This window comes from Haliaeetus albicilla, chromosome 3, assembly GCF_947461875.1.
Source record: "Haliaeetus albicilla chromosome 3, bHalAlb1.1, whole genome shotgun sequence".
NCBI lineage: Eukaryota > Metazoa > Chordata > Aves > Accipitriformes > Accipitridae > Haliaeetus > Haliaeetus albicilla.
The window spans coordinates 76,314,984-76,339,454 of record NC_091485.1 but is presented as its reverse complement, the minus strand read 5'-3'; the positions used below and the strand labels follow the sequence as shown (position 1 = coordinate 76,339,454).

The 24,471-nt window shown below is 59.7% G+C and overlaps 5 protein-coding genes across 7 annotated transcripts in view; 3 read left to right on the top strand and 2 right to left on the bottom strand.

Annotated features, from left to right (window-relative positions):
• Nucleotides 1-5,511: 5,511 nt before the first annotated feature.
• On the top strand, nucleotides 5,512-10,055 carry GFUS (GDP-L-fucose synthase). Of its 2 annotated transcripts, none has more exons than XR_011324155.1 (11): nucleotides 5,512-5,875; nucleotides 6,960-7,121; nucleotides 7,207-7,321; nucleotides 7,544-7,672; nucleotides 7,756-7,829; nucleotides 8,063-8,196; nucleotides 8,350-8,414; nucleotides 8,536-8,690; nucleotides 8,771-8,850; nucleotides 9,067-9,166; nucleotides 9,625-9,643. XR_011324155.1 is itself a non-coding variant. In XM_069780195.1 (11 exons), exons 2-11 carry the CDS (start codon nucleotides 6,970-6,972, stop codon nucleotides 9,678-9,680), a joined length of 972 nt encoding a protein of 323 aa, XP_069636296.1. In that variant the 5' UTR covers nucleotides 5,531-5,875; nucleotides 6,960-6,969; the 3' UTR covers nucleotides 9,681-10,055. The 2 variants fall into 2 exon arrangements, 1 of the variants encoding a protein (XP_069636296.1); XM_069780195.1 differs by having other exon boundaries at nucleotides 5,531-5,875; nucleotides 8,624-8,690; nucleotides 9,625-10,055.
• A 117-nt stretch (nucleotides 10,056-10,172) lies between these two features.
• On the bottom strand, nucleotides 10,173-14,250 carry LOC138684848 (protein brambleberry-like). Of its 2 annotated transcripts, XM_069780194.1 has the most exons (11): nucleotides 13,730-14,241; nucleotides 13,326-13,463; nucleotides 12,743-12,896; nucleotides 12,554-12,661; nucleotides 12,270-12,437; nucleotides 12,009-12,191; nucleotides 11,811-11,910; nucleotides 11,428-11,489; nucleotides 11,080-11,189; nucleotides 10,667-10,749; nucleotides 10,173-10,527 (listed from the first exon to the last, which is right to left on the bottom strand). In XM_069780194.1, the coding sequence occupies exons 1-11, from the start codon at nucleotides 13,943-13,945 to the stop codon at nucleotides 10,416-10,418; spliced, it is 1,434 nt and encodes a 477-aa protein (XP_069636295.1). In that variant the 5' UTR covers nucleotides 13,946-14,241; the 3' UTR covers nucleotides 10,173-10,415. The 2 variants fall into 2 exon arrangements, with proteins under 2 accessions (XP_069636295.1, XP_069636294.1); XM_069780193.1 differs by having other exon boundaries at nucleotides 12,009-12,437; nucleotides 13,730-14,250.
• The window catches only part of EEF1D (eukaryotic translation elongation factor 1 delta), a 37,246-nt gene continuing 26,221 nt past the window's right edge, over nucleotides 13,447-24,471 (top strand). The window contains exon 1 of the mRNA XM_069780187.1: nucleotides 13,447-13,452. The gene's annotated coding sequence lies outside the window, so the exon portion shown is untranslated. The remainder of the gene's footprint in view (nucleotides 13,453-24,471) is intronic.
• PYCR3 (pyrroline-5-carboxylate reductase 3) lies at nucleotides 14,334-17,346 on the top strand. The gene is made up of 6 exons (XM_069780197.1): nucleotides 14,334-14,465; nucleotides 15,409-15,473; nucleotides 15,755-15,934; nucleotides 16,167-16,379; nucleotides 16,517-16,609; nucleotides 16,967-17,346. The coding sequence occupies exons 1-6, from the start codon at nucleotides 14,384-14,386 to the stop codon at nucleotides 17,147-17,149; spliced, it is 816 nt and encodes a 271-aa protein (XP_069636298.1). The 5' UTR covers nucleotides 14,334-14,383; the 3' UTR covers nucleotides 17,150-17,346.
• TIGD5 (tigger transposable element derived 5) lies at nucleotides 21,048-24,202 on the bottom strand. Its single transcript, XM_069780192.1, has one exon. The coding sequence runs from the start codon at nucleotides 24,089-24,091 to the stop codon at nucleotides 22,235-22,237; it is 1,857 nt and encodes a 618-aa protein (XP_069636293.1). The 5' UTR covers nucleotides 24,092-24,202; the 3' UTR covers nucleotides 21,048-22,234.

Below are 24,471 nucleotides of genomic sequence, written 5' to 3'. Positions count from 1 at the left end.
GTGCTGTTGACTCTCTTGAGGGACAAGAGGCCTAGCAGAGGGAGCTACATACAGTGGAGCATTGGGCACTGATGAATGCAATGAAATTTAACAAGAACAAATGCCACACTCTGCACCTAGGATGGACCAATTCTGCACACAAGTACGGGCTGGGAGAGGCGTGGCTGGAGAGCAGCCCTGTAGAAAGGGAGCTGGGGGTGCTGGCTGACATCAGGCTCAATATGAGTCAGCAGTGTGACCTGGCAGCCAAGAGGGCAAACTGCATTCTGGGGTGCATCAAACACAGTAGATCCAGCCGGTCAAAAGAGGTGATCATCCCACTGTATTCAGCATTGCTGCAGCCTCACCTTGAATATTTTGTGCATTTCTGGGCCCCACAATTTAAGAAGGATGTTAAGGTCTGCGAATGCGTCCAGAGGAGGTCAAGAAAGCTGCTGGAAAGGCTGGAAGGCATATCGTATGAGGAGCACCTGAGGACAGCACCCTTAATAACATGCTCTAACTTTTGGTCAGCCCTGAGGCCATCTGGCAGCTGGACTAGATGTTCATTGTAGGTACCTTCCAACTGGACTATTCTACTCTAGTCTAGTCTAGTCCTCTTCAAGTGTAATTGAGTCTAATCTACTCTGCTTTATCAACCCTTCGGCATGCAAACATCACCTCGCGGTTCTCGGGTGCACAGCCTCACGCAGCACGCACACCTCCCATTTCCACTCCGCTACACCCCGTCCCACTCCAGCCCCACTGCGCAGGGAAGTGGCCTCACCCCTCGGCGCTCACCCTAAATTAAGACCCCAAAGGCAGTCACTCACCAGCCTCCCGTCTGCTGCTCCCACTCTCCTGGGCCTCTCACTTGCCTCACCAGCTCTCCCAGAGCTCACCAGCCTCACCCCGGCAGCCGCAGCCTTCCCTCACCACAGCCGGGCACCCCCTCAGCGACCAGCCAACCAGGAGGCGGCTTACATCCTCACAGTCAAGGGGCACCTAACAACCTGCCAATCAGGGGGCGGCTAACAACCTGACAATGGGGGGCGGCTGACTGGCACCAGCTGCAGGAGAAGCCTCTGGAAGCTTCCAGAAGGCGCCTGTCAGGACCCCAGAATCAACAATTCTGGTACAATAAACAGATAATCTTCACCAAATGGCCCCCAAAACAACTGCTGGGAGGGGTGGGGGGTGAATGAGGGAACGAATGAGTAGAAATGCTGCCAAAAACCAAACGGAACGCCTCACACGAAAGTAGTTAGGGGACTCAGAGGGGTAAGAGGGCGGGAAAATGCCCTGATTAAATAAACACCCTCCCCCCCCCAAAAAAAAAAAAGAGCTGCGATCAGTAAATAATGCCAACAGACCATGCACTTCTTGTCCATGCTGCAGGGTGCCAGGGACACCCTGGGTCCCATCACGGTCCCCCCCTTGCTGTGGTGCCCAGCCCAACTGCCGGGCAGTCCCCATGACACCACCTTCTCTCACGGTGCCATCCCAGGGCCACCCACACACAGTCCCTTGTACTCGTCCCCTCTTGCTGCGAGGACCGTCGGCAACCCGTGCCCAGGTCACCACCCGCCTTGCTGTGGGGTCCTCAGCTGACCCAAGGGTGGGTTCTTGTTGTACTGTCCGCCTGGCTGCATGGTCCCCATTCCACCTACGTGGGAGTCCCCACAGCATGGTCTCACCTTGCTACGGGGTCCCCAGCTGATGCCTTGGGGGGAAACCCCAGGCCACCATCTCCTCTTCACTGCAGGGTCCCACAGTGACCCATGCAGGGGGTCTCCGGACCACCATCCTCCCTGCTGCAGGGTCCCTGGACTACCTGTGGCAGGGGACCCCAAGCCACCATCCCTCTGCTCTGAGGTCACACAGCCCCCAGTATGAGGTCACCATCCTCCTCAGTGTGGGGTCCCTGAGGCACAGCATGGGGCACTGAGGACCAGGTGCAGGAACAAGCCTGTGACACTGCTTTGCTGTGAAGAGGGGGCTCCTGCAGCGCTGCACGGCCAAGGAGCTGCCGGGGTGGGCATATTCCCCTGTGCCACCCTCCTACCTCTCTGCCTCCCAACTCAGGCACTCAAACCCACATCTTTGGGTACCAAAGATCTGTGGTTCCCCCCAGATCGCTTATCACCAGTGCCAGTCACTTTTTCTTCGCCTTTCGTGTTTTTATTTTTCACTCTCTGTAAAAAGGCTCCTGCAAAACAGGTGAGCTCTGGGCTGAGACATGAAGTCGCAGTCTCCAGGGCTATTGGGAGCACTGAAATATTCATCAAAAGCAAATTAAGAGACCGTCTCCAGAGCAGCTGGAGTCCAGAGTGCTGGAGAGCTCTGTGCGCAGCTGGAGTCGGCATCGTTTCAAGGAGGAAGCTTTTGTCTAGGAACAAAGCCCTTTCCTAAAATCAAAACCAAACATCACCTGCCTCAGAGCTGGGCAAGGAGAGGGGGAAAGGGTTTGGATCTGTTTGGCCTTTTTATCTGGTGATTTAGTGTAAATAGCGCATCTCCCCTGCAGACATGCTTTGTTGGCCTTGAGGGGCTTACCTCAGCTCATCTTAAAGTAATGTCTAATCAACAGAAGACAAACTCAAGTAATACCTGCTTTTATGAGCGATAGTTGTTCACCTTGGAGTTCAGCCAGCTTGACATCAACCTTTGGACTGAAACGGGTGCAGGATCTCCCCTCCCCACAGCCCTGGGACATGCCCGAGCACCCAGGCCCGGCGGGATGTCTGTCTCATGCTTCAGAGCGTGTCTCAGCCCAAACTTGCTCCAGAGCCGCTCATTTTGGGCAGAGTCAGCTCAGACGGGTTCAAGGGAGCACTGGGAGGAGACTCATAGCCACATTGCCCTCTGCCCAGAGGATGGACGGACCAGCACATGCCTCTCTCCCATCCACCCTGGGGAAGCCAGGTACCTTTGGTTGCCCCCTGCCCAGTTCTCTGCACCCCATTCTTAGGACACCCCAAGCCAGGCATGCAGTAGGAGGGATGTGCTGGAGGGCACGCTCCAGAGATGCACATGAAACAGGTGGCACTTCTCCCAGTGTCTAATTCCCAATGGGACTCTCAGCCACCCAGCCAGGACCCCCACCTCAGAGCAGCCCCAAACCCCATCATGGAGCAGTCGCAACTTGCAGCCACACATGGCCTTTTCCCTTGTCTCTCTCCCCAAATGCAAAGCAATGACCGCAAGGCCATTACTGCACAGCAGCTCTTCCCAATCCCATGAACCAGGAGTCTGCGAGGAGTCTGATTCGTTCCTGTCCCACCCCAAGTCAGAAATTTTCCATTCAAACTGCTCCTGGTTCATATTTCCTACGATGAGAAACCACCCATCATTAGCAAGAGCAAGGGGGTCTAGGAAAAGCCATGGCTGTTGCTCCCATTCCCATCCCAGCCTCCCTCCTCTGTGGCTCTGCAAGACTATCTCATGCTTTTGGACAACTCTCCCATTGCCAAGGGGCTGCACGTTGGTGGGAGCCAGCCCCAACCCCTATGGAAATTGGTGGGACCTGGGCTGCTTGGGACAAAATGGACTTCAGCTGGCTGAAATCACGCAAGGAGGGAGGCACAGGCTGTACTGCAGGACATCCCCCGGAAAGGGGCTCACTTCTGGTGTGCTGTCTACCTAAAAGCATAAAAAAGAGCCACAAAACTGAAATCCAAGTGGGAAAGGGATGCTTAGAGCTGGTGCGTCTCACCTGGCCTCCTGGAGCTTGGCTGCAGCCATACAGCATCATCGTGAGCTGGCTTCCACACTGGGATGGGCTGCATCCAGGCAGCTCGTACCCATCTGCCCCACTTTCCTCAGAGGAATGGGGAGGGTGGAGCAGGGAGTGGGGCTGGAGCCAAAACCAGGCTAGTTCAAGAGAAAGAGGTCACCCACAAGGAAGTTTCATTATGGAAACAACGCGTCAGATGAAGCAGCGGTTCTCCGACAGCAATGGGATCTGACCAAGCCACCGAAGCTTTATCCTGCCTGCTGCAAGGTCCTGGGCTGTCTGCTGGTTTGTGTCACACAGAAGACCTGCCCAGTTGAAATGGGTCTCCTCCAAGCTTTCATCCTTAACTCACAAGATCCTGCTAGATAATAACAAAAGTCTGGGTGTTATTTCATTAACAAAAGAGCCCTGCTCTACCCTACGCGGTCACTGCAAGTTTACACCTCTCCCCTGCGATCTTGCCTCATGCTCTAACATTGCTTTGGTAATTAGCTTCAGAATTACCATATTTAAATCCAGCACCATGGTTATTCAGCTGCTGCCCCAGCAGCTCCGGCTGCGCCACCTCCCAGCAATTCCTCGGCCAAAACAGGGGTTACCCCTAATTAGTCTCCGAGGTTCGCAGGATGCAGCAGGAAGCTCTTATCCTCCCACCAGCACACGGAAAATCTTCCTTGGCCTTTTGTGTTTCCCTGGCTTGCCTAATGGATGCCCCATCACTGGAAGTGTTGAAGGTCAGGTTGGATGGGGCTTTGAGCAACCTGATCTAGTGGGAGATGTCCCTGCCCATGGCAGGGGCGTTGGACTAGATGATCTTTAAATGTCTTTTCCAACCTAAACCATTCTATTCTATAATTTTACCATGCGGCAAGCTGGAAGCGCAGATGCACCTGGATGTGGGGTAGTTGTGATTCATTCCCCGCCTTGAGCCGGTGCAGGTGGAGTGGGACATGCAGGAAACATCAACATGAGGTTTCTTCTTGCCAAACCTTGGCGTCTCACAGAAGATGAAAGAGGTGATGCTGTTTGCAGGGCAGATGTGGGATTAGCTGGCACTGAGAAGGAGCTTCAGTGCTTCATCCCTGGCTCCACATGCGAGATCAGCCAGGGCATCCTGTATCATGGGGTGAGGAAACAGAACCAGGACTGGAGTCGCTCATGGGAACGGAATTTTGGAGTTGGGAAGGCCCTGGGAACATGCTGGGACTCACCCAGCTGGGAGAGGGGTCAGGCATTTCCACGGGACACGGCTGGTCACACGAGCACAAGGTGATGTATTTCAATGTGCAGCGGGAAAAAATGCCCTCCTCCCAGAAGGGTGTCCCCAAGGATTCAGCTTTTCTCCAGACTTTCCCAAAGGAAAAGGGCATGTTCCCATTCCAGGTCCCACCCAGGAGAAAGGAGGAGGGAGAAGAGGGAGTGAAAAATCCGTGATATCGTACTGCTTCTCGACATATCTCTTTTGGGGGAAATGTGGGAATTCCTGACTGGGTCTCCCTTAATCCCATTTTTCAACATTTTAATTTGGAGCAGTGCGATCCCCTTTGCCTCACAGAAATCCCAAAGGAAAAGCCAGCTGGAGCGGGGGGGGGGGGGGGGGGGGGGAGAAGTGTGTCTTTGAAACCACCCACTGGAAAGCTCTGCTCATTTTTAATCTCAGCTTAAGTGCATTAAAGATGGTTAAGCCTTTTCTCACCAAAATCCCCTTTTGACGAGCCCTTTGTGTGAGGGAGGAGGGGGAGGGAACCTGTGCACCCCCTTCCCCTGCACCGCTGCCTGCTGTCTGCAGGCACCCGACCGCCTGGGCTTGCACCAGCACCCCCGTGCAAGTGACGGGTGGTGGTGCCGGTGTCCCCCGGCTGCTGCTGCAGGTCCCGGTGCCGGTGACCCCGGACTCCATTTCCCGAGGAGCCGAGCGGCGGCGCCCGGTGATGGCGGCGGGGCGGCAGGAAGCGGGGCCGAACGCAGCCGAGCCGAGCCGAACTCCGCCGGACTGAGCCGAATCCCGCCGGACTGAGCCGAATCCAGCCGAGCCGAACCTCTCCGGGCTAAGCCGAATCCAGCCGAGCCCCGCCGGACTGAGCCGAATCCAGCCGAGCCCCGCTGAGCCGAGCGCCGCCGGGCCGAGCCGAACCCCGCCGAGCCGAACCCCGTGTCGGGGTGAGACGGGACCCCCCGCCCCCGCCCCATTAGGGAGCGTTTTGGGGGGACAGCCTCCCCCCACGCAAGGGTGCTCGGGAGGGTGTGGGAGTGGGGTGGGGGGGGACACAGTACGGAGGGGAGAGCCTCGGGGGGGTATGAGGGGTCTAGGGGGGTCCCCGCGGTGGGAGGCTCTGGGGTGGAATGGGGGGGGGGGCAGGGAGGAGTGGGGTGCAGGGCTGGGGTTTGGGGTGCAGGGGAGATGTGGGGTACAGACCTCGGACTCGGGGTTTAGGGGGAGGCGTGGGGTGCAGACCTGGGATCTGGGGTGCAGGAGGAGATCTGGGGTGCAAACCTGGGGTGCAGGGGGAGATTTGGGGTGCAGACCTGGGATTTGGGCTGCAAACCTGGGGTGCAGGGGGAGATTTGGGGTGCAGACCTGGGACTCGGGGTGCAGGAGGAGATCTGGGGTGCAAACCTGGGGTGCAGGGGGAGATTTGGGGTGCAGACTTGGGATTTGGGGTGCAGGAGGAGATCTGGGGTGCAAACCCGGGGTGCAGGGGGAGATTTGGGGTGCAGACCTGGGATTTGGGGTGCAGGAGGAGATCTGGGGTGCAAACCTGGGATTTGGGGTGCAGACTTGGGACTCGGGGTGCAGGGGGAGATCTGGGGTGCAAAGCTGGGGTGCAGGGGCACATTCGGGGTGCAGACCTGGGACTCGGTGAAGGTGTGGGGCAAGGCTCCATTTCTGGAGGCCTTGCAGTGCCACGTGGCAGGGTCTGGCCCCAGTCCAGGTGCCACCTGCAAACTGGGAGCCCACGGGCCACCGGCCAGTTTCATTAGTTAGCAATTACAGCTGACGAGTTTCTGCTGGCCTGGCCACGTCACCACCAAACACACCGCTTCTACTTTCCTTTTCTCTTTTGCTGGTGGAAGCAGGTAAACCTCCCCACCCAAAAAAAAAATGATCCCACTGACCTGGCACGTGGCTGATGTTCATGGCTGATGATTGTGGGTGCCCATGCCAGGGTCGGGGTGAGCTTGGTGGTCCATAGCGGGGTGCACCCTGAGGTGACCACAGCTTAGCCCCCCCCATTCCCTGCAGGGTTTTGGCCATGACGGAGGCAGCGGGGCTGGTGCCCAAACGCATCCTGGTGACGGGTGGCACCGGCTTGGTGGGGAGAGCCATCGAGAAGGTGGTGGCTGATGGAGAGGGGCGGCCAGATGAGGAGTGGATCTTTGTGTCCTCCAGAGACGCCGACTTGACGTGAGTTGACCGTGTGGGTTTTTGCTTGGGAACCCCCCCGGTCTGCTCCCTCAACACCGCTGAACCCCAAAATTTCCCATCCTAGGAATGCCGCGGAGACCAAAGCCCTGTTCGAGCAGCACAAGCCCACCCACGTCATCCATCTGGCCGCCATGGTTGGGGGCCTCTTCAAAAACATCCGCTACAACCTGGATTTTTGGGTGAGCGCCCAGAAAATGGGCGGTATCGGGGTCCCTGAGGATGCTACAATCTCATGCTCTCCCCAAGCTGGGACATGGGGACACAGGGACTTGGCCTGCTCTGCTCCCAGGGCCAAACCAGAGCTCGTCTGGTTTCTAGAGTTATTAATGAGTTATTACCCATAGGATGCAGGATTTTGGGGGTCCCCACCCCACAGATCTGACAAATCTCTTCATCCCCAGAGGAGAAACATCCATATCAATGACAACGTCCTACACTCAGCCTACGAGACGGGAGTGCAGAAGGTGGTCTCCTGCCTCTCTACCTGCATCTTCCCAGACAAGACGACGTACCCCATCGATGAGACTATGGTGAGCATCTCCATCCCTGTGCACAGTCCAGGGAGGGGTCCCTGCCCTGCTTAACTCTTAACTCTCTGCTCTTTTGTCTCCAGATTCACAACGGGCCACCTCACAGCTCCAATTTTGGCTACTCCTACGCCAAGAGGATGATCGACATCCAGAATAGGTGCGGGGGGGGGCATGGGAGAGCCCTTGCAGGCTTCGAGCACCCACCGATTATCAGGGCAAGGGGAATCCCCTGGGACTCCCAAGAATTAAACAGAGCTGGGGAGATACCTGGGCTCAGCAGATGGAGATGCTGCTGGCTGGGGTCTTCTGGGGACAGCTCTGTGCCAGAGGGGTGGATGACTGTAGCTGAAGGACAACCCACCCACAACCCCCGCCACTGCTCTCACTCAGGGGCTACTTCGAGCAGCACGGCTGCCGCTTCACCGCCGTCATCCCCACCAATGTCTTCGGGCCACACGACAACTTCAACATCGAGGATGGCCACGTCTTGCCAGGACTCATCCACAAGGTCTACCTGGCCAAACGTGAGTGTGGCAAGACTTCTTATGGCTTTTTTTTGGGAGGGTTGGTTTTGGGTTTTTTTTCCCCTTGCTTGCTCCATAAGCTGCTCTGCAGGGTAGCCAAGATGGATGGAGGTGGCTCCGATGCTTATGGACATGCTCTCCTTCCTCTTGCAGAGACTGGCTCCGCTCTGACCGTCTGGGGCACGGGCAAGCCCAGGAGACAGTTCATCTACTCCCTGGTATGCGTGGCCTCAGGGAGCACTCGCCTCCCATGGCCTGGGGAGGGCAGGGTATGGGTCTGGGGGGGGCTGGTGCCTGGACCCCAGTAAGGTCTGAGCCCACCTGGGTTGTCCTGGGCAGCATTGGCCATCCTCAGGGTTGGGTCCCCTTGCGATGGGAGGGCTGGGGAACAGCAGCCACCCCCCAAGAGCCATCTGCCCCTCTGCAGGACCTGGCCCGGCTCTTCCTTTGGGTCCTGCGGGAATATGATGAGGTGGAGCCCATCATTTTGTCAGGTAAGCCCTGTCCGCCCCCCACCCTCCAGCCCCTTTTCAAGAGGATGGGGGAACAGCCACAATCATGCCCTTCTCCACAGTGGGAGAAGAAGATGAAGTCTCCATCAGAGAGGCAGCAGAGGCGATCGTGGAGGCCATGGATTTCAGGGGAGAACTTGTTGTATCCTTCACTGCAAGCTAGCCCCCCTTGTTTGCAGGGCTGCTGCAGCATGGGGGGCACCCCACTTGCCACCAGTAGCTGTAGAGCTCCAGGGGAGATGGCATGGTCCAGAGCAGCACCCTGAGCATCCCACCCACTGCCCAAGCCAGGACATGGTGGGGCCAAGCAAGACCTGGTTTTCCCCCCTTTGGTTTCCCTTAATCCCTCCCACCCCAGTTTGACACTACCAAAGCAGATGGGCAGTTCAAGAAGACGGCCAGCAATGCCAAGCTACGGCGCTACCTGCCCGGCTTCCAGTTCACACCCTTCAGGCAAGGTGAGGTGGGGGGGCTCCACGAAACACGGAGGTCCTACCCACTGCAGTTAGCCTTGGTGGCATCAGGGTGGTCCATCGTTTCAGTACCTAAAGGGTGCTTTATAAGAAAGATGGCAACAGACTTTTTAGTAGGGCCTGTAGTGATAGGACAAGGGGTAATCGTTTTAAAGTAAAAGAGGGGAGATTCAGACAAGATCTAGGGAAAAAATTTGTTACGATGAGGGTGATGAAACACTGGGCCAGGTTGCCCAGAGAGGTGGTTGATGCCCCATCCCTGGAAACATTCCAGGTCGGACGGGGCTCTGAGCACCCTGATCTAGTTGAAGATGACCCTGCCCATGGCAGGGGGATTGGACTAGATGGCCTTTAAAGGTCCCTTCCAACCCAAACCATTCGATGATTCAATGAACAAACTGCATTCCCAATCCCCAAACCCATCCCATCTTCTCCTTCCCCAGCCGTGAAGGAGACCTGCACCTGGTTCAGCACCAACTATGCCAACGCCAGGAAGTGATGGGCCAACGCGACACCAGGACCGGCATCACCTGGCACCGGCATCATCCTCTTCAACTCAGGGTTGTCCTTTGGTGGGGCAGAAGAACGGGGCTTGGGGGGGGCGGGGGGGGTTGTGACAGTGACATTTCCAAAGTAAAAGCGGGCCAGAGCCCAGCGAGCAGACCCTGTGTTCCTGCCCACTGCTGGGAGCGGCGCAGGACACCCAGGGCAGGGGGGAGGAAGGTCAGGGCACCCCAAAGTCGCTGGGACCCCAGACCAGGTGGTAGCAGCCAACTGGAGCCACCACCACTTCCTTGGCCACGTCCAAGAGGCTAATTACCTGTAATTAGGCTGTAATAAAGGGAAGGTGATCAGGGTTCCTCTGGCACAGGAATGGCAGCCAGGCATTTGCTGTTGCTTTCAGTGCGTGGGGATAGTCCTGAAGACCCCAGAAAAGCCACCCCTGCCCCAGCATCAGGATGGGGGTGGGGGGAACCAGAACGGGGAAGGCTAGAGCTGTAAATATGACATTTATTAAAATATATGCAAATAGCATAAAACTGGTGGGGTGAGGATCATCTGCCCTGCAGCAGGGTCTCATACCCACATTGAATAGCACTTAGGGTCCTGAGCACCACTATGTGTTCTCCACCAGGATCTGGAAGAGCCAAAAAAAGGGTTTAAAACCCCTCTGGGAGGGGGTAGAGGGTCAAACATGGGGGGATGAGTCCATGGCCAGGCTGCTGCATGAAGCTCAACCGGTGCTGTGGACATGGCAGAAGTCCTGCCCGGGGATGGCTTTCTTCCGGCATCGTTGCCCAGCCTTGGTGAGCCCCTGGCATGGGGACCGTGGGGACAGCAAGGACCTACGGAGGAGAGACCCATCAGCACCCCAGGAAGCCCCCAATGGGGCTGTCCCCCCACTGGCAGGTCACTGGCTGCACCCCAAGGTGACCAGCCCCTGGTGTCCCTGGAGAAGGGATGTCCTCTATGGTTGGTACTCACAAGTTGCTGGCCAGAGACTGGCTCGGGTTGCAGGGTTTGGGCTCCCAGCGCTTCCCAGTACCCAGGGCCAGCTCCAGCATCACCTGGTTGGGGAAGAAAGGGTTTAGACGGGGCATCCTCCATCCCTAGTGACCCTCCTGTGCTGCAGGAGTTGTACCCAGGGGACATGTGGGTCATACAGGATGGGTGCCTTGGCCATCCTTGGAGGACGCACCCCTCCACCCAAAAGTCCTCTTTAGGCATCACGTCCCCAGCCCTGGCCCCTCTCTCACCAGGGTGTCCAGCACCCAGAGGTGCAGTCACAATGAGGACACCCCAGCCCTAGAGACACTGACCCTCAGGGGGACCCAGCTGGCCCCCAGGAGAAAGGTCTGGCCCGACCTGGGGACATCCCCCCCCCAGCTCAGGCTTACCCCACACGAGCTCAGCTTTGTCCTCCAGGTACCGCGGACGGGTGACACCCACCCTGCTAAGCAAGGGGTGTCCCCTGCCATCCCTGGGGGCTGCTCCAGGCACGAGGGCTCTGCAAGAACATGGCACGGGTGGTGACACACTCCCAGACCTGCTGTCCCCAGGTGTTGGATGGGGACAACCTGAGGTGGTGCGCATCCCCTAGAATAGCCTGGGGACACTCTGGGGTAACGCACATGCTCCAGCACAGGATGGGGATATGCTGGGGCTTCAGACCCCTGTCCTACAGCCACCACACCTGCCACCTCATGGTCATCTCTCCCGTGTCCTCCTGCCCAGCCAGCTCTCACCTTCCAGGCAGCTCATCTCCATCCTCTCCAGCTCCTCCTGCAACAGCTCCATTTTGTGCTCCCTACACGGGAAGAAGGAAACCTGGAGCTCTACCACCTTGGTGGTTCCTTCCTCACCCCCATCACGATGGCAGCCCCCTCTCCAGCCTCCCCACACCCTCCTGCAAGGCTGAAACAGGGCAGGGAGCTGGCATGAGGTGCCCAAAAGTTGCAGGCAAGCCATCAAGATGTGTCCTGCCCCCCCTTGGGGACCAGCACCCCACCCTGGGGACCTCTGCCAGATGGCAGTAGGATGGGACATCCAGGATGGGTGCCCAAGGCTGGGTCCTAGCAGTTCCCAAGGGTGCCACACATGTCCTCTCCCCCCTCCAACCATCTCCTACCTATCCGGGGTGGAGGTGAGCCGGTGATGGGGGTCCTTGCGGGGAAGCACCAGCCAGGCTCCTCCAGCACCGCGGCGGGTGGCCGCCACCAGCCACTGCCCTGCAGGGAAGTGAGAGGGTGGGAGAGGGCAAAGCACCCCCCCAGCCCACCCCCAGGGCAGCGTGTCCCCACTCGGGTCCCCCCCGACCCGTCCCCACCTGCCACGGCAAGGGCCAGGAGAGCAGAGAGTGCCGGGATGCCAAGGAGCTCGCCCAGGGCGCTGGAGGCGAGGAAGAAGAGGAGGAGGATGGCACGGGGCAGTATGGGCACCAGTAGTACGACCAGCAGGACAAAGTAGGAGCCATGTAGGATGCAGGTGGAGATGGCACTTGGGCTCCAACCTGCGGGACAGGGAGCAAGAGCCTGGCGTTGGCACCCACCGGCACCCATCCACCCTCCAGCACCCGTCTCCAGCTCACCGGCTGGGTCGAGGTCAGCGTGGAGATGCTGCAGATGGTTCTCCAGCCGGCTCTGTGCATCCTCCATGGTTGCCAGCATCAGCCCCAGGCTCTGGTTGACCTGCCGCAGCTTCTCCATCACCTCCTCCACCCGGCGCTGCTGGGCCAGGAGAAGGGCCAGGTTGCTCTCTGCACGTGGAGGAGACAGATACGGCATCGGGATGAGCCTCTCCGCTGGGAGAGCTGCACCCAGAGGTGTCCCGGTGCAAAAAAAGAGACGGGAACAGGGTTTGCTGCGTGCCCACCTAGCTGGGAATAGACATCCTGATCTTTTTCACGTGTGTGGTGGATGTCAGACAGGACAACCCGGTGCCCTTCCCGGAGCCCCGCGGCCCCCCGGCTGCTCACGTTCCCTGTAGGGAGGCACAAGAGGTTGGGTCGGTCCCCAAGGTGGGACGTGGGGATGTAGTAGCATTCCAGCTGGTGGCTCTTACCCATCCGCTGGGTGATGTCCTCCATGAGCTGGGCCACCCAGTGCTGCCCGTCGGTGATGAGGGTCTCGCCCAGTGCCGGCCGTTGCAGGCTGGGGTGGATGGGGGTCTCTGGTCTCTGCCGCAGCCACCCAGCCGGCCGTTCCTCCTGCCCCTCCTGGGGTGAATATTGGGGTGCTGGTGATGGGGGGTGGCCCCACAGCCCCCCATGGCGATGCCCACCACCACCGTAGGAGGTGGATGCTGGGTCTCCCCATGGGCACTCCCTCAGCATCCCAAAACGAGACCCCAGTGTTTAACCTCCATCCCACGGCGCTGGGGAAAGAGGGTTCGGAAAAGCCTTCGGAAGCGAGGGTGTGGGAGGGGGATCAGGAGTGGAAACCCCCACCTGCCACAAGGGAAATTGGCTAAACAGGGCTGGTTTTACCCCAAAATGAGGATGAGGGGCTGAGCAGAGGCAGCTGGGTGCAGCTCGGGCTCTGCAGCTACAAAGTTTGGGATTTGAGGGAGGGGGTGGCAAATTGCATTGGATTTGGGGTAGAATTGGAGAAAACAGGATTTGGGGTGCCCTGTTCCGGCACTTTACCATGTCTGGCGTGCAGGGGTATGTCCGGTGACCCTCGGCGCTGGCCGGGCAGTTGACCAAGTCCACCCCCAGCTTGGCTGCGTCCTCCTCCTCCTCCTCACTCAGGTCGGCACAGGACGAGCGGAGCCGCACCGTGACCTGGCGGCAGCGCTGGTGTCAGTAGAGCTCAGCACCCATGGGTGCTCCCGGCACGGCCAGGGTGGGGGTATGGAGGGGTTGGTTTTGGGTGTGAAATAAGGAGAAAGGTGCGAGCCCACCCCAGCACTTGGCCTTCACCCCCCCCCCCCCAAAAAAAACCAACCATGCCATGCCAGCACAGGGCACCCCACACCAGGCAAAGCAGTTGCCCAGGGTGGGGGGTCCTGGGGACCCCCATTTCCCAGGAGGGAGCCCCACAGCCACACCTGACAGTGGCAGGAGTCCAGAGGCGACAGCTCCCAGCTCGTGGCTTCAGCCTGGAACCGGTCGTCACCTGTGATCATCTCGAAGGGGATGTGGGGGGGGATCCCCAGCTCCGGAGGGGTCCCCGACTCCTCTGGGGGGGGTGCCGAGGCCCAGCCACCCAAAAAACCCAGCAGTAGCACAGAGAAACAGAAAGCCCAGCGACTCCGGGACAACATGGTGGGGGGGGGGGGTCCTGCGGGGGAGAAAAGGGGTGGGTGTCACCCCAAAGCCGGGAGCAGCCCCTCAAATCCAAGGAGAGGTTTGGGGGACACCCCCCCCCTTCCCAATACACCCAGTTGTACCAGTGGCGTTGACCCCAGTCCCGGGGGGGGTGGGAAGGGCTGGGGACCGTGTCGTGTGTCCCCCTTTTCCACGGGGGGGGGGGGTGTCCCCACGCGTGACGCTGAGCGGCTCCACCCCGGACACAGCCACCGCCCCCACGTGGCACCTGCGCAGCTCCCCGCCCCCTTTTTTTTTTTTCCTCAGGCCCCGCCTCTTATAGCCAGGCGCCGCCAATGGGAGAGCAGGGGCGGGCAGAACTCTGCCAATGGCTGTTCGGAGGGGGTGGGCGTGGTCTGAAGGGGGCGGGGCGTGCCCGCGCGGCGGCCGGCGGGATGGAGGCGGCGGAGCTGCGGGTGGGATTCGTGGGTGCCGGGCGGATGGCGGGCGGCCTGGCCCGGGGGCTGCTGCGGGCAGGTACGGGCAAGGGGGGGGCGGGCCGGGGGTCCCTGCCCCACAGAGAGACGTGGGGACATGGGGACAGCCCTGTCCTGTCCCCCTCCCTGGGGTCCCTGCCCTCCCCGGGGGTCCCTGCCCCATAGAGAGATGTGGGGACATGGGGACAGCCCTGTCCTGTCCCCCTCCGTGGGGTCCCTGCCCCATAGAGAGACGTGGGGACATGGGGACAGCCCTGTTCTGACCCCTCCGTGGGGTCCCTGCCCTCCCCGGGGGTCCCTGCCCCATAGAGAGATGTGGGGACATGGGGACAGCCCTGTCCTGTCCCCCTCCGTGGGGTCCCTGCCCTCCCCGGGGCATAGAGAGATGTGGGGACATGGGGACAGCCCTGTCCTGTCCCCCTCCCCGAGGTCCCTGCCCTCCCCGGGGGTCCCTGCCCCATAGAGAGATGTGGGGACATGGGGACAGCCCTGTCCTGTCCCCCTCCCTGGGGTCCCTGCCCTCCATGGGGGTCCCTGTCGCACAGATCACTGTGGAGATGTGGGGACAGCCCTGTCCTGCCCCCCACCTCGGGGTCCCTGCTCCACAGATAGCGGGGACACAGCCCTGTCCCTCCTCCCCAGGTGTCCTTGGTTGTCCCTGCCCCATAGCGCAGTGTGGGGACAGCCCTGACCATACTCAGAAGCTGGGAGATGGTCCCTGCTTTTGGGGTCACCTCCCTTGTCACTGCACTGTGGCACAATGGGGTGCCCACAGCCGTCCGTGCTGACCCATGAGGGATTTGTGCTGGACTGGCAGGATCCGGCCCCGGCCCCCTTTGCTCCATGTCTCCCAGGCTGATCAGGCTGGGTTTGGAGGAGAGGAGCACACCCCGGCTGAGATCAGGGTGCCTGGGCTGCGCTGGGGTGTCCCCACCACCCTGGGGCCACCCCAGCTGCTCACCCCGGTCCCCGTGTTCCCCAAGGGAAGGTACCAGCCAGCAGCATCCTGGCCAGCGCTCCCTCGGACAAAAACCTGGATGCCTGGCGGGTAAGTGGGGATGCGGGATGACAAGCTACCCCGCTCGGTGGCCGCGGCAGCGGGAGGTATGTTGGGGTATCTCTTGTCACGATTTTGGGGCACCCTTTCCCCCCATGCAGGGCTTTGGCTCATCTTTCTCACATCTGGGTGAAATCCAGGCAAAGCCTCGCTGGCTTTGTGGCCGGAACGGGTCCCCAAGCTGTGTCCCTGCATGAAAATGTGCCTTGCCCATGGGGGGTGCCGGGGGTGGGGGGTGCTGGGCTGTGACACCTCTCCCTGCCTGCTGGCAGGAGTCGGGCTGCCGGACCACACACTGCAACCTGGAGGTGCTGCAGGAGAGCACCCTGGTCTTCCTGGCCACCAAACCCCACATCCTGCCGGGCGTCCTGCAGGAGATCCGTCCCGCTGTGGGATCCCACCACATCGTTGTCTCGCTGGTGGCTGGCGTCACCCTCCAGACACTGCAGCGGGTGAGCCTTCTTCTCCTTCTCCTCCTCCTCTTCCTCCTTCCATTTGCACCCAGGCCCGTGGAGAAGGACACGCCGCTGTAGCTCTGTCCCCACTCGGGTTGCATCCCCAGGTCCTTCCCCATGGATCGCGCTTCTCCGACAGTCCCAATGGGTGATACCCACCGGTGTCTCAGGGCACCTTTGGGTGCTGCCTGGAGCTGTCCCCTCTCCTCCCATCCCCATCTCTCCTCAGCTTCTCCCCGCCGGGACCAAGGTGCTGCGGCTCATGCCCAACCTGCCGTGTGTGGTGCAGGCAGGGGCGATGGTCTTCGCCCGGGGCAGTGGTGCCAGTGACGAGGAAGCCGCCCTGCTGAAGAGCCTGCTGTCCTCCTGCGGGCTCTGCGAGGAGGTCCCCGAATCCTACATCAACATCCACACCGGCCTCAGCGGCAGCGGGGTGGCCTACGTAAGCACCCGTGCTTGGTGGGCACTGACCGGCTCACCGGCGGGACACAGGATGCCGGCAGAAATCCCACCCATGCGGAGCTGGGGCTTGGGGTCCCACCTTTTGCCGTGCTCACCCTCGACGCTCTTCTCCCCCAGGTCTACCTGTTTGCCGAAGCTTTGGCCGAGGGAGCGGTGAAGATGGGCATGCCGGGCAGCTTAGCCAGCAGGATCGCGGCTCAGACGCTGCTGGTAAGTCGGTGCTGTCACTTGGGGACACCCGGCATTGCTCCTCTCTCTCCTGCCCCACAGCTCCCACCCGGCTCGGGCACCCCATCTCCATTGCTGCCCTGAGCTCTGCAGCACCCAGCAGGGTGGCAGAGCGAGGGAGGAGGCACTGGATGGCCTCTTGCCTCAGTTTCCCCTCTTGAAACCAAAGATGAGGCCACCAGGAGACAGCGAAGGGCACGGTGGTGGGAGATACGCTTTGGCACCTCGTCCTCCGCCACGGGATGTGGGCGATGGGAGGATGCCGCCATCCAATCCCTGGGCAAGGAGAACGGGATTTGGGAGATCCCCTTCTCTCTGACCCACCCTGGTCTCCTGTAGGGTGCAGCAAAGATGATGCTGGAGTCGGGGGAGCACCCGGCGAAGCTGCGAGGAGATGTCTGCACGCCCGGGGGTACCACCATCCACGCGCTGCACCAGCTGGAGAAGGGTGCGCTACGGGCCACCGTCATGAACGCCGTGGAGGCGGCCACCAACCGGGCTCGTGACATGGCCAAGGACTAGCAGCCTGGTTGGGGATGAGCCCCTCCATCCTGTCCCCCACGGGGCAAGAGGGGCGATGGGGATCAGACCGAACCCCTTCAGGGACCCCGACACCCCTGGGAGACTCTGGCTGGAGGTGGGAGATGGCGTGGACCCACGTTCATGCCACATGCTACCTCTGCAGGGCTGGGACCAAATAAACACGGGCAGCATGATGACAGGCTTGGCTCTTTCTGGTCGCTTCAGTCCTGGGGGGGCTACTGCACCCAGCGTGAGGTCACCTCCACGGGGAGGTGACAGCCACGGGTCCCTGGGCCAGCAGGGAAGGAGCTGATGCCACGCTGGCTCTGTGCTCGTCAGGGATGGAGCTGATGCCATGCTGGCTCTACGCTCGCTGGCGCTGTGCCGGGATGTATGTCACTGGGGACAGGGATGAGGATGGGGTTTTTGGGGACAGGGTGATCCCAAGTCAAGCCTGCCAGGCCTGGGCAGAGCGGCCACATCGCTGTGGCAGAAAGCAAGGACCATTGCAGGTGCCGTGAGGATGCTAAGGGACCTTGAGAAGTGGGGAGCTGGCAGGATGATGCTCTGGGGGCGAGCACAGAGAAAGGCTTTGATTTCCCAAATCAATGCCGAGCAGGGGTGCTCGGTGTTCGGGTTACACATGGGCACTGATGCCTCCTCCTCTGCTCGGCTCCAGAGATGCATGCATGAACATGGAGCTGCTATCCACACTCCAGAACCACAGGCGAGAAGTCAACCAGCTGAAAAACCTCCACCTCCCAGCCCAGCCAGGCACCAGTATCGCACCACGGTCTTGCAGACAGGTCCCTCTCCGGCAGCGAGGCGGTGGGATGGAAGTCCAGACCTGCTCTCTGCCCTGGGGTGCTGCACATGAAGGGAAGAGAAACTCAAAGCTTGCCTATCTGGAGAGGATCTAAGCCTTCTGCATGCCCTAATTAAGCTTTGTTTGCCTCCTGGCACCTGCACGGATGCAATTAGTGATGATTTGCAAACCGCTTTGAAGATGAAAGGCTTTTTCTGGGCAAAACATCGCTGGTGAAACAGCTGGATGCTGAGCCTCCGGCTCCCGCGGTTTTGACCCTGTCCCCAGGGATGCCGTCACCCCAGATGCCAGTTGCACCAAGCCAAGAGACACGGCAGCCCTATGGCGCTGCCGGTTCATGCCAAGGCATGACTTCCCTGGGCACCTTCTCGAGGCACCTAATTAATTAGCAAAGCTACACAAAAGCCGGAGATGGAGCTTGAGCCTGCCCATCTCTCTGCTTTGCTGTGTAGCCAGGGAAGGGGCTCATGGCACCTACATGGTGCAAAGAAACAGTGGTCCTCAAGGTTTTGAAGCCATTTGGTAGCTCCTTTGTCCTTCTTCTGCCTGCTTTTATCCCTGCCCTGTCCCCACTTCCCCTCCAAGGCGATTCTGCCGGTATCTCTGAAATATGCAGCCTTATGATTTCATTCTTGGGCGTCTCCATCTCTTCTGTGTCCTCCACAGCACTCTTTAAGGTATCTGGCCAAAAAGCCATGGCCAAATCCAGCCCCACCGCTTGTGACGTGGCTGACCCCAGCCCCTGCCCCTTCCCCATCTCCACGTGTCCTCCAAAAGGCTTTTGGTTTTTCAGCGTGTCTTTCAGAGAAGTGGCATGTTCAATCCCAAAGCCAGGATGCTGATGACCTTCAAGATTTTGCTAAGCGCTAGTTTTAACAAAACCAGCTTAAATTCCATTAATTTTATTTAAAAAGCCAGCACTCACTGCAAGTAAGTTATTGCCACTACCTTACTGCTAACACTCCTGCCTTCAGGAGAGGCACCTCACCGTGCCCTGTAAGATCAAGGAGCAGATCCTCCTGGAAGACACGTTGAAACATATGGAAGGTAAGGAGGCGATTATAGAGACAGCCAACACGGCTTCACCAAGGGCAAATTGTGCCACACGACATCGTGGCCTTCTACGATGGAGTGACTGCATTGGTGGACAAGGGAATAGCTACGGATGTCATCTACCTGGACTTCTGTAAGGCCTCCGATCCGGTCCCACACAACATTCCTGCTGCTAAATGGGAGAGAGATGGGTTTGATGGATGGACTCTTAGATGGATCAGCTGGATGGCCATGTCCAGAGTTACAGTCAATGGCTCAATGTCCAAGTGGAAACCAGTAACAAACGTTGTCAATGGGTCTATACTGGGACCAATACTATTAAATGTCTTCATCAGTGACATACATGGTGGGACTGAGTGCCCCCTTGACAAGTTTGCAGATGACACGAAGGTGAGTAGTGCAGCTGATTTGCTTGAGGGAAGGGATGCCATCCAGAGGGACCTGGACAGGCTGGAGGAACAGGCCCATGCAAACCTCCTGAGGTTCAGCGAGGCCAAGTGCAAGGTCCTGCACCTGGGTTGGCACAATCCCCAGTATCAACGCAGACTGGGGATCGAGGGATTGAGAGCAGCCCTGCAAAGAAGGACTTGGGGGTATTGAGGCGTGAAAAATAGGACATGAGCCAGCAATGGGCACTCACAGCCCAGAAAACCAACCATATCCTGGGCTGCATCCAAAGCAGTGTGACCAGCAGGTCCACGGAGGGGATTCTCCCCCTCTACTCCGCTCTGGTGAGACCCCCCTGGAGCACTGCGTCCAGCTCTGGGGTCCCCAGCACAAGACAGACATGGACCTGTTGGAGCAGGTCCAGAGGAGGGACACAGAAATGGTTTGATGGATGGAACTCCTCTGCTATGAGGAAAGGCTGAGAGAGTTGGGGTTGTTCAACCTGGAGAAGAGAAGGCTTCAGGGAGATCTTCTTGTGGCCTTTCAATAAGAAAGACAGAGCAATGGTTTTAAACTGAAAGAGGGTAGGTTTAGACTGGACATAAGGGAGAAATTTTTCACAAGGAGGGTGGTGAGACCCTGGACCAGATTGCGCAGAGAAGCTGTGGATGCCCCATCCTTGGAAGCGTTGAAGGTCAGGTTGGATGGGGCTGTGAGCAACCTGATCCGTGGACGATGTCCCTGCCCAAGGCAGGAGGGTTCGATTAGATGTTCTTTGAAGGTCCCTTTCAACCCAAACCATTCAATGGTTCGATGTTCTCACCTCCCAAACCAGGCCAAACGGTGCAGTGACTGCACCCAGGCTGACCTACGCAAGAAGAGAAGACCTCCAGCCCAGTACTTTCTGAGCTTGGCAACATTCTTGTCAACCAACTGAAGACTTCTTTAATTCACAAACTACTGCTTGAAGTGACCCACATCCCAACCTCTAAAATGTTTTCATGGGGTTTTTTTTTGGTGCAAAAGATTATAAAAATAAATTGAAACATGATTTTACATTATTATATCCCATTGGTGGATAGAAGTCTGTGTTCAAGCACAGCAGCATCAAGCCCCACATACACACCATTAGAAAACCAAAGCTAAGGGAGAAGCATGAAATAGGTGAGACACCACGCAGCATGCTGGCTGTGAACCTGGCAGCAGCCAAACAGCAGAAATCAAGGTTGGCTGGGTTTGCGGGGAAAAAAAAAGTGCACTTCTCCCCTAATCCAAAGCTTTTCTCGACATTGGTTCTGCAGTGGAGTTTCATTATCTGAAAGGACAAACCTCAGCTCCAAATTCGACTTTTTGTGTGGTTTTTTTTTTCTTGCTGCTCCCTATATTCCCTGGCAAACTCATTTATCAGCAAGTTAATGCTACTAATAAAGTAAAAAACTCAGTTTAGGGAGCAACCACAGCAGCTCAGGCGCCTGTCTGGCCCTGCCATGTTAAATGGGCTGTAGAGAGGTGGGGAACACGATGGAGAAGACCACAGCAAGAGGACGCAACTGCACGCAGGTCCCCCTTCTGCCACCCCCCATCCCGCTAGGATGGCTCCGCGTGACCGTTATACAGAAGGAAACCCCAAAGTGGGAATAAAAATCCATTTAATTTCCATAAACTCTGAAGTTATGAGACAAAGACCCGACAAGTAAAAACACCCATCCTGCCTGCTGACACGGGGCACAGCAGCACTGATGAGTTGGGTTTGTTTTCGTCCTTTCAATAATTTGTCTAAGCAGGCTAAAATGTCATCCAAAATCAGGTCAAGAGCTGCTAAATTCACATCTGATGCCTCTGGTATTTCAAGGCAGTGCCGGGAGCTCTCCCCACTCCCATCTCAATTCGCGATGCATGTCACACCGGCAGCCGTCTCCCCTGCACCGCGAGATGTGTCCTCCAGCCCCAGCCGCCCCGCAAACCCCGGCGGGGGGACACCTCAACCCCCATCCCTGGAGCCTTCAGCTTCGCGAGGATGCTCGGATGATGATACCTGTTTCAGCAGGTCTCCGTGGTCCTGACGTTCCCGGGTGTGGGGCTGTCATGGGAATGATGGAGGTGACCCTCTCCGGAGAGCCACAGCTTCTCGGATGCCACCCAACTGTCCCTGTCCTGATCCAGTGCATGAAGAAAGTTGTCTTAAACCAGCCCCAAACCTCCCCAGTTTAACAGGACTCCGTTTTGGCAGCGGGAAGGGCGTCACCAGCCTCTTTCAGGGCAGAACGTTTGCCCTGTGGCACACCAGGAGTGGTCCCTGTCCAGCCAGCTGTGCCCACCTCAGCTCCACTCTGAGATGGGGGGAATTACTTAGCGTAACTTCCCCCATCGTCCCAGCTCCTCACGGTGACACCGAGCACATCCCTCCCTCAGCCCTTCTCCCCACGGGGTTGGGGGGACCGGGCAGCACAGAGGGCATCCACCCCCTTCCAGCAGTGCCGGTGACCAGGGGGCCACCCCCGGCTCAATCTCATGAGATTTTAAAAAAATAGCACCTCCTAAATATACTTAGGGTGAGGAACAACCCTCGAATACGCAACGTACGGAGGAGTTGTTGCACAAAAACCCCCGTTAGCCCTAAATTGTAACCCCCCCGCCATAGCTGTGATAACCCAGAGGCGTTCGAGCCTCCTGAGCACCAGGGACTGCCCGAGACGGAGGGGTGAGGGGAGCTGGCACCTCCACCGCCAGCCCCCTGGGACAACCGGGATGTCCCCAGCCCCGTGCCCCCCACCCCAAGCGGGGCGGTTGGTAGCCGAGAGGTCGCGGTTCACCCTGCCCTAGGAATGGGGGCTGCCGCCGCGGTGCAGCCGCTGGGCCATGCTGATGAGGGAGCGGAGCTGCACCAGCTTCAGCGGCCCCACTTGCCGGGGGTCCTGACCCTCCAGCCAGCGCAGCGCCGTCTCCAGACCTTTGATGGCTTCCCGAGCTGTGGGTAGCAAGGCATCCCCTCCTTCCCCACCCCTTCTGCCACCCCCATCTCCGGCAGCTGCCTCTTCCTCATCCTCCTCTCCCCCACAGCCCCCGGGACCTTCCTCCTCAGCATCCTCTTCCCCATCGTCCTCCTCCGTACCCGGGGCCGCATCATCCAAGTGCAACCAGTCGGCCACCTCCTCGGGAGCCAAGCGCTTGTAGGCCAACGCGGCCAGGTGGGTCAGGTCGCTAAAGACTTTGCTGTCCCCACCGCCTTCGTCCCCGCGCGGGGGATCTCCGTGCTCTTCCTCCCCGGGCTGGGGCTCGAAAGCGGCGCGCAGCCCCAGCAGCCAGCACTTCTCGATGGAGCCGGGAGGGATGAGATCCCAGGAGAGGCCGGCCAGGTACAACATGTCCTTGAGGAGGAAGGACCGCACAAAGTCCATGGGGCCACCTGAGCCACCGCCGCCGCCGGCCGCGCACGAGACGGCCAGGCGCAGCAATTCCCGCTTGTAGAGCTGCTTGAAGGCGGATACCACCCCCTGCTCCAGCGGGGCCGGGATTCGGCCTCCTCCTCCAGCCGAGCCGCTCCCAGCAGGGCCCTTGGAGAGGAAGAGGGCGCGGATGGAGCCGTCAGGCGTCTGCAGTGGGGGGGAATCCTCAGGCCCCGTCCCGGAGGGGGGTGGCGGCGAGCTGAGCAGCAGCACGGCCTTCTGCTGCAGGCAGCTCCGGCGCAGGTAACGTTTGACGCCCGGCACAAAGTCCTCAAAGAACCAAGCCCGGAGAAGGGCCGGCCCCAGCCTGGCCTCTGGGCTGTAGCGGTAGCAAGCGGGGAATTTGTCCTGGTTGTGATGGCGGAGGCTGGGGGGATCGCGAAGGCCCCCGACCACCAGCGGCTTGAGCTTGTGGGAGCCGGTCAAATTGGCGGCCAGCAACACGGTGACCCGCTCGCGGGGAGCTGGCCGCCGCCGCGCCGCCGTCGCCCCGCCGGTCTGCCCCGGCAGCAGCTTCCAGTAGAGCCCGGTGACGTTGGCGTTGTAGATCTGCTCGTCGCCGTAACCCCCGGCGTCGGCGGCCGGCACCGGCGGGGCCTCGGGGCAGGCGGCGGCGGGAGCCCTCTCGGCTTCGGTGGGGAGGCCGCCCTCGCCGTAGATGCGTTGGCTGGAGATGCCGTGACGCTTCTGCCAGCGCCAAAACCACCCGTGGCTGGCCTTGAAGGTACACTCGGGACCGTAGATCTGCCGGGCGAAGGCCTCGGCTTGGGCTTGGATGAGGGGGCCGGAGAGGGGGACGCCATGCTGGCGGAGGGCGAGGAACCAGGCGTAGACGGCGCGGTCGATCTCCTCCTCGTTAGCCAACCTCATCTTCTTGCGCTGGGTGCCCACCTCACCCCCCAGCTGCTCCAGGAACCACCGCAGCTTGGCCTCGTCCTTCAGCCAACCCCTCAACGTACCCCCCGGCACCCCGAAGGCCCGACACACCGACGCCTGCCGTTCGCCCTTCTTCACCCGCTCGATGGCCTGTAACTTGTCCTTGATGGAGTAAGCCCGGCGCAGCGACATCTTCACCGAAACCCCACCGCCTGCGCTACCACCGCTACCACTACCACTACTACTACTACTACCACCACCACCACCACCACCGCTGCCGCCGCCCCCCCGCCGCCCTCCCGCCATATCTCCCGGACTCCCACCCGTCTCCGGTTCCAGCTCCCCCCCGGGCATGAAGCCGCCCCCGCAGCCATGAGACGGCGCGATACCGGGGTGGGGGGGGGGGGGGGGGGGAGGCGCGTTATAACCGGGGCGGGAATGGAGCGGGGTGGGGGTGTGGGGGGGGGCGCCTTTGTCTCCGCTCCGGTTTCGAGCCGGCCGGTAAGGCGGGGAGGGAGGCAGCGCGCATGCGCGTCCCACCCCCCCCCCCGCCTTCGCCCTCTTGGACTCTTCCTCGCAGCTCCGCTCGCCGCTCTGTGGGTTGTACCACTCTGAGAGAAGGGGGGGAACGCGCTGCTCCGCTTCTCTCTCTCTTCCCCCTCCCCTCCTCTCCACCCCGCCTTGCCCTGCTCGGCTGTTCCACCGCGGAGAAGGAGGGGGGGGGAGGAAGGAGA